This window comes from Brassica napus, chromosome C6 (genome assembly GCF_020379485.1).
Source record: "Brassica napus cultivar Da-Ae chromosome C6, Da-Ae, whole genome shotgun sequence".
In the NCBI taxonomy this organism is placed as follows: Eukaryota; Viridiplantae; Streptophyta; class Magnoliopsida; order Brassicales; family Brassicaceae; genus Brassica; species Brassica napus.
Genome location: NC_063449.1, coordinates 34,420,996 through 34,438,018, shown reverse-complemented (window position 1 = coordinate 34,438,018; position 17,023 = coordinate 34,420,996). Strand labels below are relative to the sequence as shown.

Sequence of the window (17,023 nt, the reverse complement as noted above, 5' to 3'; positions counted from 1 at the left end):
ATTAATGATTATATCCTTTGGCCTCACAAATAATAATCTGTAAATAAGAGGACAGGGAGAGGGAAACAAAGGATGTGGCTCTAAGCCATTGGATCAAAAGATTCATTTCAAAAGTTGCCCATTCGGAACATCTTGGGATCACCGTCTGTTCGCTACTTCTCAAAGACTATTAACTGTTACTCACTTACTCTAAACAGTGCTTTATTTCATGTTTGTCTTTATAACCTCACATTTCTAATCACTAAGAAAATGTTTTAAGTGCCATCATAATCACTGAATCCAACTTGAACTAAGTAAACGAATCTGTGAATATAAACAATTTAGAATCTATTCTTAATTATCTGTCTTTACCAGTCTTAAATATAGATTCTTCACTCTTTTATATTGGTTGATATAGGATATCTATTTCTACAACCGTTTTACATTCTTATAAGTTTTGATGCTTGAATTTCTTAATTATTATAAAATAAGCAAATCAAGTTTTAAAGAAGCTACACCTACACACAAGCTAAGCTTGAATCTTAGATTTAAATGGTCCTTAAATCCAAGAACCCTAGATAATTTTTGAATTTTTTTATAGATGATGATTTTCATAGCATCAACGTATTCAACTGGTAAGTGGAATACTATTTCATTTTTTTTGGTTATATAATGAATCTTATTACACGGTAGTGGAAATCATAAACATTTTTAGTTAATAAAACTGCTGTTGCCAAAAATAATTTTGGACATATTTTCTTTTTATAGTAGTATTGCAATTTCGTGTAAGAAGATGAAAATGGTAATGAGGATTTTTTTTTCTTCGATTCTCCAAAAGAAAATAAAAATACGAGAAAATAATAAAATAATCACATTTTTCTCTATATAATGGAGATCAGAAGAGCAGAATGAACATTACAAAGAACCACAACCCAAAAACCCGTAAACCTCTGATATTTTTTTCTTCTTCTTGTCAATAATAGTGAACCAAATGGCTCACATTCACACTAATGGCAACATCTCTCCTTCTTTCCCAAACTCATGTAAGTTTGCTTTCAGTTATGCTGCTCTCAGATGTACATAACATAAAAAATCATACAATATCATCAATTTACAAATACTACAGCGATTTAAATCCTCATTCAAATCAACACACAAATCAATTTAATCATCGGTCAAACATTCACATATTCGGATTTCTACCTATCCACTTTCATTAATTTCTACTGATCATGATGTTCTTTATTTTTTTTCTCTGTACTTGATCTTGACAACATATAACATTTTTTCTGGTAAACCACTACTGCAACATGAAATATGGACTATTATTTAATATTAACTGTTTTTGGAACTGTAAAGTAAACCTGCGTATTATACTTTATAGACCTCCTTGTATATAATTTAAGTTCCAGAGATTATATAATAAAGACTTCTTGTATATACTTTAGGTTGCAGTATCAACCTCCTTTATTTGTTGTTTCTGTTGTTGTATTTCGTTTCGCCAGTTTCTTTTTATAGGACTTTTGGTCTCTAAAAAACTTGGTTTTCATCAGAGTTTAATCTCCGGAATTTTTTTTTTCTACTGGCTTAAAATCTTACCATGTTTCTATCACCCAAGTATACTTCAAAAATGAATCTAATATTCCTAGATGAAAAAATAATTTAAGTTGGGTATCCATTAATCATTTGAGAGGAAATATTCACCTATAACCATAAAAACTTTAGCTTTTGATGTGATAGAAGTGTTAGATAATTTCTGATTTAGGGCGTTAGATTGCTTATTACGTAAGCGTAGTCCGTTCTACGTATAAGATTCCTTGGAGTTTTTTTTTTCTTTTGAAATTTGAACATTAACCGAAAACCTTTCTTTATCATGGCGGGGTCCAAAATTCAAATACGGGAAACTAGGTGGGGAACGTTTGGGCCGTTTGGAGAATCATATCAGATTCCGTGGAGCTTAATAAAAATAGTAATTAACTGTCGACATGTCAATTTTTTTTTCTCAACGTGGAATAGCTAGGTAGAACCTAATTTTAAATATAATTAATTAATTATCAGAACATGAAAATAGACGACCCCTTTCAGCAGAATTAATATATCTGGTCAAAAATCATAGTTCCGTGGGACACACACTACTCTTGTGCATTAACATGTGAACAGCAAAATCGGACGGTGTAGGAGATACCACGCTTCACAGGTAATGACAAACTAGATTCTCCAAACGGCCCAAACGTCCCTCACCTAATTTCCCGTATTTGAATTTTGGACCCCGCCATGATAAAGAAAGGTTTTCGGTTCGGTTGAGCATAAACCGAACGATAACCGGAAAGAAGCTTTTCGAGATCCATATTCTTGATTGATTTGCTGATTTTGGTAATCTTTTCTTGATTGATTTGTTGCTTGTGGATGGTGTATCCTCAGATTCAGGGGAAGAGCGTGAAATCCAAAAGAATTACTGGAAAGAGCACTCGGTGGGTTTGAGCGTTGAGGCCATGATGCTTGATTCCAAAGCTGCTGACCTCGACAAAGAAGAACGGCCTGAGGTAAGCATATAGTTATTATCTTTGTAATTCAGATGAAGTTGAGTCTCATTTTACCTGGATTCAAAAACCTGAATTGATATTGAAACTGATGCAAAATTTTGTGGATTATATGAGTTCAAAACTACTTTATCCAAAAGATTTGTATCTAGTTGAACCGATCTGAATAGATTTGGATCCGAGTGGACAACTAAACCGATCAGAACCCAATGTAAAAACCCGAATGCATATGAACATAGCTTTATGTGTTTAATTTTCTATGTTTTTATTAATGATTTAGTTATAAAGGTTTTCTTATTGTAAAGTTTATCATTTTGTTTAGGTTAGTGGTTTTATTTTTTGCAGTTCGATTCCTGTTGGTCACTATTGCACTTCTGGTCCACCGAATGCTCGGTTGACTTCGGTTGTCGGACACTGTAATTAATTCAAAAAAAAAAGTTTATCATTTTGTGAAACTAAGTAGAATGAAACTATCTGAAGTTCAAAAATTTTGTTTTATTTTTGTTTTCTTCTTCTTAGTTTCTGATAAATTTGATGGATTTTGAGTAAAAAAAAATGAATCCAAATTTAAAAAAGATTTTTTATCAAGTATAAAACATTTTAAAGCAAACCGATTCGAAACTGAGTAAAACTGACCGGAACCAAACATAAAATTTATGAATCTATATCTTCACCCAAAAGAACAGATCCACAAAACCGATCCAAGCCCAAGCCTGAGCAAAATGTATCTTTACTTACTTTGACATGGCAGTTTCTTTGTTCTTTGCTGTCCTTTTGCCATTTTATGAAAGATTCTAAGGCTTAAATGTGTGTATGGTGCCAGATACTCTCGCTTCTTCCACCGATTGAAGGGGAAAAGGTGCTTGAGTTTGGCGCTGGCATTGGTCGTTTCACTAGTGAATTAGCTCAGAAGGCCGGCCAGGTCATTGCCGTTGATTTCATTGAAAGTGTTATCAAAAAGGTTAATTCACTCCCATGCTTGTTCTTTCTAGCTATTTACAGTCCCCTCATGAGAGTCTTCTCTGCAGAATGAAAACATTAATGGGCACTACAAGAACGTCAAATTTATGTGCGCTGATGTCACATCCCCTGATATGAAATTTTCAAGCGAGTCTATGGATCTGGTCTTCTCTAACTGGCTGCTCATGTATCTCTCTGATAAAGAGGTAACCAGTTAACTGATAACTTATTACCGCGGGAACCACTTTAGAACAGTACACACTTGGACTATGTATGTGTAATAATGCAAAGAAACGCATTTTGGGACTATTGTGCTATGCAAAGATCACCGTACGAAAGTAGTTGCTAATATTTCTTGGCCTTCCAAATGACAAAGCTACACTGCTAAGCAAATGAGTTTGACTCGGCTGCCTACCATGTGTTAAAGACGAAAAAATCCATTAGATAATGAACTATTGGTTCTAAGCCATTTCTGGTGCTGAATCAAACTATAGTGAAATATATCATGATTAATAAGTTGATTCGAGGTTCAGTATCAACCTCTTGGCCTAAAAAACTAAACTTTCTCAATAAAGTATTTTTTCTCAATAAAGTCTTTTCTCAGTAAAGTCTTTATTCATATTATTTTTTCACCAAGAACTTTTTACAACATAATGGAGTCCGTCAATCAATATAGATTGATAACCTGTCCATATTAAACTTTGCTGCATCAAGAGTGGTTTTAATCATCACTTGACAAAACTAATGTTCTTATTTTCTCAAATCAATTTGCAGGTTGAAGATTTGGCGAAAAAGATGTTACAATGGACTAAGGTTGGTGGGTATATTTTCTTTAGGGAGTCATGCTTTCATCAATCTGGTGACAACAAGCGGAAGTACAACCCAACACACTACCGTGAACCCAAGTTTTACACAAAGGTGTCCTATATACCTCTCTATATCCCTCTCTGTTCTTCCCTTTTCTAGAGAAATTAAATTTTGAATCCTGCTGCATAAATTCCTCTCAGTTATTCAAAGAATGCCATATGAATGACGATGTTGGGAACTCGTATGAGTTCTCTTTGGTTAGCTGTAAATGCGTTGGAGCTTATGTGAGAAACAAAAAGAACCAGAACCAGGTTATAAATAAGCTTCTTCATATATTTATTTAGCCACCCTTTTGCTGGTATGGGATTCATATATTATACATTTCCAAAAAATTTCAGATCTGCTGGCTTTGGCAGAAGAAAGTCAGTTCGGATAATGATAGGGGCTTCCAACGGTTCTTGGACAATGTCCAGTATAAGTCTAGTGGTATCTTACGCTATGAGCGTGTCTTTGGACAAGGGTTTGTCAGCACAGGGGGGCTCGGTATGCTCCTTACTCATCGAGTTTTGTATCAACTTTGCTTCTGTATTTTGAAGCTATCTTTCCTTCTTATTATACTATGTTTCTTTTTGTTTTGACCTTTGATATAGAGACGACAAAGGAGTTTGTGGCTAAGCTGGATCTGAAGCCGGGCCAGAAAGTTCTAGATGTTGGATGCGGAATAGGAGGAGGGGACTTCTACATGGCTGAGAACTTTGACGTGGATGTTGTAGGCATTGATCTATCCGTAAACATGATCTCTTTCGCCCTCGAACACGCGATAGGACTCAAATGCTCCGTGGAGTTCGAAGTAGCTGACTGCACCAAGAAGGAGTATCCTGATAACACCTTTGATGTTATTTACAGCAGAGACACCATTCTGCATATCCAAGTATAAGCTTTCTCTTTCTAGTCTTCCTAGTTTTAGCATAGTTTATTGTTTTGTCTCCAGTTTGTAACCGCTGGTCTTACTCTCAGGACAAGCCAGCATTGTTCAGAACATTCTACAAATGGTTGAAGCCTGGAGGGAAAGTTCTCATTACTGATTACTGTAGAAGCCCCAAAACACCATCTCCAGATTTTGCAAACTACATCAAGCAACGAGGTTATGATCTCCATGATGTACAAGCATACGGTCAGGTATACATAGATAGATCCTTTCTCCTCTATTCTACTTAAAAAAACCACAAAATTCGAGCAAACTTTACTTGGCTCAAACAGATGCTGAAAGATGCTGGATTCGATGAGGTAATCGCAGAGGATAGAACCGATCAGGTAAGAAACGTTTCTGAAAATGACCCACATGCTTAAAAATTAATGAACTTGAAAGCATTAATGTTTCTGTTTGGTTTTATCAGTTCATGAAAGTCCTGAAACGGGAACTGGACGCAGTGGAGAAAGAGAAGGACGAATTCATCAGCGACTTCTCTAAGGAGGACTACGAGGATATTGTTGGTGGGTGGAACTCAAAGTTACTCAGGAGCTCAAGTGGTGAACAGAAGTGGGGTTTGTTCATCGCCAAGAAAAACTGATTGTATAGCTTTCTTAATTAATATTTAAAACAAAATAAATTTGGTTATGTAAGATACATCAAGACCAAGTTCCCTCCTATCCTATCATCTCTTCAATCTACATATGTTGCTTTATCCCTCTCCATGTGTGTTTTTCTTTAATCATTTAAATATACAAGTGTGGTGTTTAATGTGGGGACTATTTGATATCGGATTGCTCAAGTATGACACAGAAAAATGTTGATGTGTTGTAAATCTAGTTTAACCCGTTAGTATTAGTCAGACCTGAAGATCCCATCAACGACAGGATTTTAGAACGTGAACATCTTGTGTTTTTTTTTGTAAATTCTAATTGTGTTATGCAAGATCGCGGGAAAAGTGCATTTTTCGACCTGTACTATTCGTGTCGTGCTTTTTCATACCCAAACAAAAGATAAATGCTAAATACGACATAAACTAAATATTAGTTTGAATTGCAAACCTAAACTATGAATCGTGTACATAAAACCTACTTTGACTAACATCGCGTTAGTCAACCGTTATTTTACACAAAATGTTACGCTCTTCTATGGTTCGCTTATTAAATTTAAAAGATAAGTAGTTGTAATCCTTATTCAGAAACAGATTTACGCAGAAAGATTTATCTCTCTTATTCGAAGAGTAGTACATTATCTCATTTACCGGTGGGTTCACCGGGACCATCATCATCATCCTTTGCTTCCTTTTTAAGGAGTGCTTTCCCTCCAACCTTATGGGGGTGTTTGTCCATATATATAACCGTCTTGCTATCTTGTGGAGCGGTCCCTTTGGGGCCTGAAAATGCAGCGGAATTCGTTTCGACGAATTTTCGAGGTGCGGATTGGATGTTAACGTCACAATATAAGGTGACTATCTTTCTACTGTACGACCATGTCGTGAAGGCTACATCGACGCAATCAAGCACCATCTTGATTTCACTGTCATCTTCGTTTGAAGACCTATCTTTTTTATTTTAAGCTGTTGCAGTTTATATTTTTAATCAAAGAGGATGGATAATTCCCTCTAGCAGTTGTAATCAAGCGAGTTGAAATTAATGGAAAAAGTTGTGTTCAAAAAAAAAAGTAGTTGTAATCCTTATATTCTAAAGGAAAAAATATATTGTTGACAAATTTTATTTAATAAAAATTATAATTACAATAATTTATGTTTTTTACACGTTTCCACATTTAATAAGAATAAAAATGACATTTCATAAATAATTCAGTCTAATTGTAAAATGACATTTTAAAAATAGTTATCTAATTTAAATATTTAAATTTTAAAAATCTATATGTAATATTGATTATTATTTTTCCTAAAAATCAAAAGTTAACTTTAAAAAAAACAATGTACACAAATCTAAATAAAATTATAGAAAACTTAAAGTACATAGATTATAATAGATGTAAAAATTGCAACCAAAATTAAGTTTATGTATTATATAGTAATTGCATCGATAAGCTATGTATTTTAAGTTTAATATAATTTTATTTATATTTGTGTACATTTTTTATTTTAAAATTTAAGTTCTGATTTTAAGAAATTTTTTTAATCAGTATTATATATAGATTTTTAAAATTTCAATATTTGAAATTAGATAACTATTTGAGAAATGTCATTTTAAAATTGGATTGAATAATTTGTGACATGTCATTTTTAGTTTTATTAAATGTGTAAAAGTGTAAAAAACATAAATTATTGATGCAACTATAATTTGTATTGAATAAAATTTGTCAACAATAATATTTTTTTCCTTACAGTATAAGGATAGAAGCGCTGCGGCACAGTGGTAAGTGAATATGTATTATATCTACATCAAGCAACGAGGTTATGATCTTCATGATGTACAAGCATACAGTCGGGTAGGGGCGGGCGTTCGGATACCCGTTTGGGTTCGGATCGGATATTTCGGATTTTCGGGTATTTCGGTATAGGGATAGATAACCCGTTCGGGTATTTCTGTACTTCGGATCGGATTCGAGTATTTTTAGTTCGGGTTCGGTTATTTTGAATCGGGTTTGGATATTTAGATTTTAAAAGAAAACAAATTAAAATTTTCATTTTTTAAGTTTCTTGTATTTAAAAATATAGATTTCACTTAACTGATTTTTTTATTTTTTATAGATCGAATGATTAATAGGTTTTGAGATAATATTTCAAACACAAATAGGTATTAATTTGGGTATTGTTTTTAAATTTTGAATGTAACTTTTGTTAATACATGAAACAAAAAGTTTGACATGCATTTTAAATGAATATCAAATCATATTCTCCATAATTATATATATACTTATGATCTTAAAGTATGTGTAACATCAATATAAATATTCTAAAAAAAATGAGAGATGTAAACTAGAAATATAAGGGTAAGTATATATATGTTCGGTTGTCTTCGGATATCCATTACAGGCTTAAACATGTAAAATTCACATATCACAAGTTATAGCAAATTTGTTTTATAATTTAAAAGCAATACACAAATTTTTGTACTTACTTTGGCTCGATAGTTGAACAGGCTCCACGACACATTTCACAATAAAATTGTGGCTTTTCAGATTGAATCATCTTACCAGTAGATTTCCTACCAATCTTAGTAAGACGTAGATTGTGTCTCTTACACCCAAAATAGAACCAACTCCAGTCTGTGTCAATGGTTTCAATTGAACAAATGATCTTGCAACTGTCAACCTATATGGTTATAAATATATAAAGTTAAAACTCTTATGATAAGGACCACATTAACATCTAGATACGTAACGTAGTATTATTACCTCAAAACTCTGTAAAATCTCAGAAATACATCTCACGTCTACCTCATTCCAATCGTGAGCAACCCTTGTGATTATCTTCTTTTCATTACTTTGATCCAAAATAGCTAGGGGAAGAGGATCATTCAACATCCTGATCAAAACAATAATTAGTACGCCAAAGTTGAAAATTTTAAATAGAGCCAAAATCAGCAATATATATTTCATACTTACTTCTGTTTAAAATCGATAGCTTCCTCCATTGTTGGATTGAGAAACACAAGTGAAGCATCAAATGCATTGGTTATTTGTTTTTCTCCTATTTTATTAAAAAAAAATATTCAGAAAATCTTTCATTCATACTTTGAAAAAAGTACATATAAGATGTGGAGTGTATACCTCTGTTTTCGCTGATTTTTGCAAACCTTATCAAGCATATAATACTTTCATCATTAGCTTCTTCCACCCATTCAAATTGCTCAGCATATTTTCCCCATAAGCAACATGCCACTTCATGACCACTGAGAGAAGATACCAAAATTTATTGAAACTTAGGACACAAAATGTAAAAGTAATTATTAAAAGCTATTACTGAAACTACCTTGTATCACGCAAACGGAAATGAACTCTTTTTGTGTCATTTTCCTTAGCTTGGACCATAGCTACTGGTCCAAGATCAGTAACCTGTCCCATGATATCTGTTTCAATAACAAATAAAGATTTACTTTATTATAACTAGGATTCGGATCCCCGCGAAATCGCGGGGAAGTTGTCTTAATTTCAACACTGCTTTAATCAACTGCCGCAATGTCTCTATGACACCTCCTCTTCTCATCGCCAGATATACTGTGCAAGAGTATCGACTCGCCAGGTTTACTCGGTACTACATCACTGCTTTGTTTCTATCACACTAAACCGTCTCAAGCATCGACGGTTCTTCACAGAATCGCTGATATCGAGATAACTCTATGTTAACACTATTATATGCTATTGAAATTAAGTTTTAACGCAATTAGGGTATATAATTGTAATGATTATACAAATGGCTTTACTTCAATTTCGACATAGCTTTAGTCAACTGCCGCAACGTCTCTATGACACCTCCTCTTCTCATCGCCAGATCTACTATACAAGAGTGTGGACTCGCCAGATTTACTCGGTACTACATCACCGTTGTGTTTCTATCACACTAAACCGTCTCATGACGGTTCTTCACAGAGTCGACTCTACGGCCCTCCTACCCCTTTCCTCGTTGCCGTTACTATTGTGCAAGAGTGTGGATACGCTTGATTTTTTGCTACTACATCACCATTGCGTCTCCATCACGCTATAGCGTCTCAAGCATTGACGATTCTTCACAAAGTCGGTTTTACAATCGTCTAATCCTTTTCCTCATCGCATGAACTATTGTGTAAGAGTGTGGATTCGCCAAATTTGATTGATACTACGTCATCGTTGCGGTTCCATCACATTACGGCATCTCAAGCATCGACAGTTCTTCACATAGTAAGCTATGTGACCCGTTCACCGGAACTGCTATCTTCTACAGAGATTCATAGACTTTTCACCTTCAAAACCCATTTGTTGGGTTTTTCAACGTCGTTTTCGACTTCTTTGCGTTCCTTTGAATACATGCTTTAGGACTACAAATGAAAATTTTCTTTAAATCTTTTCTCTCCTTAGCCACATCTATCTTTCGTTATGTTTCAACTATTTTAGTTTATCAGTTTACTGTCGAGAATCTCTTCTCCGATGTTAACCAACTTAGCCCATATAAGTATTTGGTGTTAAAAAAAGAGCTGTATATTTAATTTCAAAAAGAAAATTTAAATTAATATATAAAATGGTAAGTAATATATAAAATTAATATTGAAAATAACGTATAAATGGTATATTTAAAATGAAAAAAAAAACATTTTTCAAAATATTTTAAAACTATTGCATATTCATCACAAATAAAATGTACCAATGTACTATGCAAATTTTATGCTCAATATTGTTAAATATAAATCAAATGTACATATTAATTATGAATACGAGAGTGATGGAATCCTTCAAATAATTTACAGTGTCAAAAATGGTATAATATATCTTTTGGTGGAAAATGAAATTAGATTGTAGGTTAAACTATGCGATCATTAGGAGAATACAAATGAAAGAAGATAATTATTTTATACCAAAATTTGGATCCTTTAACTGATGATATATGGTGTTGGAAACTTAATCCTTAAACAAAATACTTTTTGCAGTTCAGTGTGTATATATATTGAAATTGAGAACATGTTTTGGAAAATAATATATCTTAGTACATTAAACTAAAAATACTATAGAAATTAAAACAAAAGAAAGGTTTAAAATGAATGTTTGGCTGTATAGAAGAACATAAAACACCATAATCTTTGAAACTAAAAAATAAAGTATATCTTGAACTACTAAACAAAGAAACCACAAAATGTTTAAATATCTTTTAGAAAAGGAAAATTTTAAAATTGAACATATACGAATTGCGTTGTCGAACTTTAGTGTTCAAATGTATATATTGAGAAATAACCATTCAAATGTGAAACAAGAAAATAGTGTAACAAATAAATGTGCATACTGTCGTGCAACACATTTTTAATATTGGAATATAATATAGGAAATGAAAAAATAAGTGTTAAAGGTGTTAATTATTTGATTAAATAAGTGGTTACTAAATAAATTATATATATAAATTTATAATTGGAATATAACCTTTTGATGAGTTTTTACTTTTTAAAATGTAGAGCTCTTCCGAAAATTGAAAATACTCAAAATTTGGGTCTTTAGGATCATTTTATACATTTCTAGTTATAGAATTTGAAATATTTTAATATTCTCTCAGTGAATTGGAATTCAGTTCCACTATAATTTAGATAATTATAATTAACATAAAAATGTTTAAAAAATCCTAAACTGAAAGCATTGTCAAACTAAAACCTACAATTGAGTTGTTGTGATATGAAATGAAATAAACAAATTTTAAAGGCAGCTGTTAATATTTTTTTACTGTAACAAACAGTTATAGCCAGAAAGAATTTTCGGAAGAAAATAAGGTTTAACAATAGTTGTCTATTTTTCTTTTATTTTTTGTTTCATTTCAAATGTCTACAGTAGTTTCTAATGTTGGAAAATATTTTAAAATCATGTATGCCATCCTTCTTAAGAAACAGTAAAAACTTTATAAACTAATATTTAAAAAATTTATAAGTTAACTCAATCTTTACAAATGGGTCGTATCATACCAATGATATAATTTTATATATGTAGAAAAATAGAAATTAAAATTAACAGAGATTGAGTTTCCTTCATAATAATGTGACTGATATTATAATCAAGGTTTATGGTTTGAATAATCTTCATCATAATGTGACTGATATTAAGATTAAGGTTTATGGTTTGAATTACCTTCATCATAATGTGACTGATATTTAAATTCACTGAATAGTGCATACACATATTTCGGGCCTTTCGAGTCAGGATCCATTCACACCCATTCGATTAGACCTGTTTGCATCTGTTCATAACTCGTTTGCACTCACGACCAGTTAAAACGATTTTGACAGTTTGGAAAATTGGTGGCACATGTTTTGTTACTTTTTGTTTGCACATTCTTCTATTTCTTAATAATCTCATATACTCATAACGATAGTATTAAGATAATAAAAGTAATGGACAAAAAATTTTCAAGGTGGTTATCTTGTCTTTAGTAAGATTCTTGTCTTTAGTAAGATTATTCCAGCATGAACACCATTTAATGGATTTTATAACTTTGTAATAAATGAATATCACTGAGAGAAAAAGTTTACATATCACCATGTGATCATAAAAGAATGTGTTGTTTAAATATATGATTGTTCAAGGAAGAGTTTGTTTAAATAAATAATTGTTCAAGGAAGAGTTGCCAAGTATAAATTTATTGATGACATCAACAAAAGTATTTTATGTTCTTTAGTTCATAAAAAAAAAATTACTCCCATTAGATTGAAATTTTATTTTTGTGTAAAAAAAGATGATGCCATGAGTACTTATTTTGGGTTTGCTATTATATATAGACTAAAATCTTCTATGCAGAGGGTTTGTTACTTTCCATATCCATGTCTTTTTTGTTTGTTAATTTTTTTTTGTCTGGTTAATTATGCTATTACAAACTATATGAAGAACATTACATAGACGATATTACAGTCGAACAGCCAGAATTCTACCTGTCTTATGAGGATTCATGTCTGACTACATCACCCTAAGCCGTCCTATGAGATCCATTCTTGACGGTACTCCTTGCGCTATGCTGAAGATCTCTTGTAAGTATTTTCTCCAATTTTCTGCATAATTCGCATTCTCCGGAAATTGAAACTCAAACCTCTTGGTGTAGAAATTGTGTCGCATGGGATTCGAACCCCAGACTTGGGTGTAGAAGCCTTTAAACCTTGACCACTAAACTACGGTGCTTCTACGATTTTTTTTTGTTTGTTAATTAGTGGTTATTTTTTCTTTATTTATAAGGACAAAAAGTTTTGAACAATAGTGTCTGTTAATTTTTAAAAATATTTTGTATTTTTAATTGTAAACACTTCACAATTTAAAATTTTATTCATTTTAAAATTACATTGAGGAAGTATATAAGTATGAGGAAATACTGAATTGACTTTATCAAATTGGATGTTATTGCAGGGTTCATAGTATTAATAACCTATTTGTCATTTTTTCATTGGCATAAGGTTGTGAAAAGGTTAGGGATGTGTCTATTTGCTAAGGTTGTGTATTTTCATTTAAGGAATTGTAATGGTTTTGATATTTTTAGAAAGTTGTGACTTATCATTCTAAAACTGTGTCATTCATTCAAAAAAAAAAATTGAACTTTAAGTTGTATCTCATTTAATAATTAAAAGAACTACTTAGTAATGGTAATTTTGTTTAATTATTAATACTAATAACAAACTGTAAAGAAACTTATACATTTGTTTTCATATGTTTTATTTGGTCCTTAATATGATAATAGACAAAGACTAATAACCAGTGTTTAGAAAAATTTCTTTCAACGTTAAATATACACCTTTTTCTAATGCGTTAAATATACACCTCTTTAGACATATTGTTGTTTTAAAACATCACTAGAGAGTGACCCGCCCTCGGAGGGCGGGTATATTATTGATGCCCAAATATATTGATGCAGTTAGGTGAGAACTGATGTGGTGGTTATTAGGTTAACTGATGCGGTAGTTATTGTATAAAGTTTGTATTTTTCTTATATACAGTTATCATATCAAAAGGTAGGTATCATGGAAAATATTTGTTGGACTAAACTAATATCAATAGGTCACACTTGTGTTTTAATAGAATATATTAATAATTTATGTAATTTAGGTTATCCTTAGACGTTTATTACTAATTTAAATTTAACTACTTAATATAATTAACATTAGTTATAGAAAAGAAAAGGTCGCAACCGTTTAAAAGAAAAGCTATAACATATCGTTCATATATTGAAAATGAATGTCAAAGGGTACATCGTGTAAATATTAAAAAAAGGCATGTGAAAAAGGTGTGTGTTTTCAGAAATTAAAAATCATTTTGAAGAGTGTATCTTTCATAAATTAATTGAGACGTGTAACGGTGCGTCGGAAGGACATGATTAAACAGTTTTTTCTCTTTCAACCTATGAACCAATCTACGCATAGACCTGGTCCATCCAACATCACGTCCATTCCTTTAATAGTGTTTTATGGTTGGAAAGAAAGAAAACTCGATCTCTAAGAAAATAGTCTAATTAGTCTTTTATATCCCACATGCAAACGAAGACGTTCCCTTTTGCGGCTAATAAACATTCAAATCATCCAATCATTTCCATCTAATTATTCACTTGTTAACTTTCAATCGACTGATTAAAATAACGATGGAAAAACGTAATTACAGCCTTCCGTACTTTTTCTTTATACATAATACTACTTGCCGTTGAATTATTTGTTAATTTGCTTATCATGTATCTACAAAGTAATAGCCAAAAGAAAATGTTTTGAAAATCAATTTCTTCCGTACTTTTTTTTGAAGAGGCAAAGCGTTTAATTTGCCGCGACCAAACCGGTCAGAATCCAAATCAAACAGCGTTTGGAGAAGATTGTACAGAGACCAAAGCGTGTCTAACTGACAAGGCCGACTAGTGTTGAGTCTAGCCCATGGTTTGCCTTTCCCACTCCAGTCCACGAAAATTTTCTCCTCCCAAACCGTTTGTAAAACCAAAAGAAGTGTTTCAAAATTCATAATGAAACGGACACTAACATTCACGATGAAAACGACATCAACACTAAAGTATGACCAAACAAATAAAATTTTCAACATAAATTCAGAACATGTATGAAATAAAAGACGATATGTTAAATCAAAGAGTGAATAATTAATTTGAATCAGTTAATCGGCTTCTTCTCTGCATACTTCTACAATCTATTCACTGACATTTGAAACAATGTATCTCTATGTTTGGAAATTTGTTAAATACAAAATATCATTACTTCTATTCAGTGTCGCACCTCTCTGAGATGAACTGAATCGTGAGTCTAACAGAGAGTAATCAAATAATGATGGGAAGTGTTAGGAGAAGACATCTAAGCCAAAAAATGTACTTACTATAATTGCAGAAACTCCTAGGAGACATTAAATTTGATAATTAGTGAATTGAAGAAAAAGAGCAACACCATCAGGTTTGAAATTATAAGAAAAAAAGAAAGGGCGAAAGGAACAATGATCTGCAGCAGAAAAACAAACTACAGATTTCGATGTCGAGGAAATGGAGGGAGGTTAAAAGCAGAAGGGAGAAGTTAAGAAAACGTGAAACATATCTGAAAACCGATACAGTCTCTCTTCAATATATAATTTTAGAAAAGTTGCAACTCTTAAACGAAGTTGATGAAGGTTCCACTGAAACACTAAGTGTGAAAAGATATACAAAAGTAAAGATAATTTCTATAATTTGTCATAAACTCTGGAAGGGATTTCCCTCTGCAACATCATGTGCGAAAAGAATTGTAGGTAACAGTTGTAAGCTTTGGTGGTTTTTACAACTTTCTATTATCAAATATATATATAACTTACTCTATTTTATGAAAAGGTTCAATCAAAGGGTCGTTAAATGGTAAAATCTCTGAAAAGATACAACTTTTCACTGAATGAACATGTTTTTTCCTTAATTGAACGGTTTTATTAAAGGTTTCCACTATGAAAGAGTTCAAGTACGGGTTTGATGGTTAAAAAATTCTGAAAAAAATACAACTTTTCATGGAATAAACATGTTTGTTGTTCAAGTGAAACTATGACATCATACTCATGATCCTAAATAAATCGTAGCCGTTAGATTAGAAGTTAGAAACAAACTTCACCGATGGATGTTAACTTTTTTTTCCTATAAAAAATTGATGACATCATCAGGTTTGCTATTGGTTTTTACAACTTTCTATTATCAAATATATATATAACTTACTCTATTTTATGAAAAGGTTCAATCAAAGGGTCGTTAAATGGTAAAATCTCTGAAAAGATACAACTTTTCACTGAATGAACATGTTTTTTCCTTAATTGAACGGTTTTATTAAAGGTTTCCACTATGAAAGAGTTCAAGTACGGGTTTGATGGTTAAAAAATTCTGAAAAAATACAACTTTTCATGGAATAAACATGTTTGTTGTTCAAGTGAAACTATGACATCATACTCATGATCCTAAATAAAATCGTAGCCGTTAGATTAGAAGTTAGAAACAAACTTCACCGATGGATGTTAACTTTTTTTTCCTATAAAAAATTGATGACATCATCGGGTTAAAAAAACAGGTTTGCTATTATATAAAGATAGTTAACAACTATATATATACAAAAAGTAAAAATCGTTATGTACACATACCAATTAGAAAATGGGGTTTCAGCTTTCCATTACCAATCTCGTCGTAGTTAGCCAGATTAAGGAAGTGATTATCATTCCGATAATCAGAAGGGGTTATTGCTGTGTCTCCTATGATTGTCATCTTGTACTGCTGCGTCGTAGGTCGATATTGACCCACTCCTACCCCAGTTATTTTCACGGTGTCAATGACCTTCCATTCACCAACACGTAGGTAACGTTGAACACGAGTTATTTGAGATCTCTTGCATGATGCTTGGATTTTAGCACCCTTTTAAGAAAACAGAGTAGAATATGAGTAACTATTAGATGAGAATCGATATACATATGCATATATATTCTGTCAAAGAAAATGTATCTTACAGTTTGGTCAACCAGGACGCACTCAAGAGTATCTCCTCCATAGCTGGTGATTTGTTTCCAGGAATGAAGCAGTTTCAGAGTGAGACGCCATTCATCTCGGAACGGTTTGAGATCCTTAATAAGACACATTTTTCTTTCGTTTGACATGTTTGCTGTG

The 17,023-nt window shown here is 32.2% G+C and overlaps 2 protein-coding genes across 2 annotated transcripts; one reads left to right on the top strand and one right to left on the bottom strand.

The window, feature by feature from the left end:
• The first annotated feature begins 770 nt into the window (after window positions 1-770).
• Window positions 771-6,038, top strand: LOC106447056 (phosphoethanolamine N-methyltransferase 3). Its single transcript, XM_048760040.1, has 11 exons — window positions 771-1,022; window positions 2,401-2,522; window positions 3,343-3,480; window positions 3,548-3,685; window positions 4,254-4,397; window positions 4,487-4,597; window positions 4,685-4,829; window positions 4,937-5,217; window positions 5,304-5,465; window positions 5,547-5,600; window positions 5,684-6,038. Exons 1-11 carry the CDS (start codon window positions 971-973, stop codon window positions 5,855-5,857), a joined length of 1,521 nt encoding a protein of 506 aa, XP_048615997.1. The 5' UTR covers window positions 771-970; the 3' UTR covers window positions 5,858-6,038.
• A 471-nt stretch (window positions 6,039-6,509) lies between these two features.
• Window positions 6,510-16,995, bottom strand: LOC125588498 (replication protein A 70 kDa DNA-binding subunit A-like). Its single transcript, XM_048759867.1, has 8 exons — window positions 16,867-16,995; window positions 16,507-16,774; window positions 9,203-9,299; window positions 9,001-9,122; window positions 8,836-8,920; window positions 8,626-8,755; window positions 8,425-8,542; window positions 6,510-6,817 (listed from the first exon to the last, which is right to left on the bottom strand). The coding sequence occupies exons 1-8, from the start codon at window positions 16,993-16,995 to the stop codon at window positions 6,510-6,512; spliced, it is 1,257 nt and encodes a 418-aa protein (XP_048615824.1).
• Window positions 16,996-17,023: the final 28 nt, after the last annotated feature.

Bases quoted from the DNA above. Each gene is read 5' to 3' on its own strand.
- LOC106447056 (XM_048760040.1), top strand. From the start codon at position 971: ATGGCTCACATTCACACTAATGGCAACATCTCTCCTTCTTTCCCAAAC. The intron at 4,398-4,486 runs GTGTCCTATATA...AATTCCTCTCAG, and splicing joins AACCCAAGTTTTACACAAAG to TTATTCAAAGAATGCCATAT. The intron at 5,218-5,303 runs GTATAAGCTTTC...TCTTACTCTCAG, and splicing joins ACACCATTCTGCATATCCAA to GACAAGCCAGCATTGTTCAG.
- LOC125588498 (XM_048759867.1), bottom strand. From the start codon at position 16,995: ATGTGTCTTATTAAGGATCTCAAACCGTTCCGAGATGAATGGCGTCTC. The intron at 16,775-16,866 runs GTAAGATACATT...TTTTCTTAAAAG, and splicing joins GCGTCCTGGTTGACCAAACT to GGTGCTAAAATCCAAGCATC. The intron at 6,818-8,424 runs GTAAGATGATTC...AAAATAAAAAAG, and splicing joins GATTGGTAGGAAATCTACTG to ATAGGTCTTCAAACGAAGAT.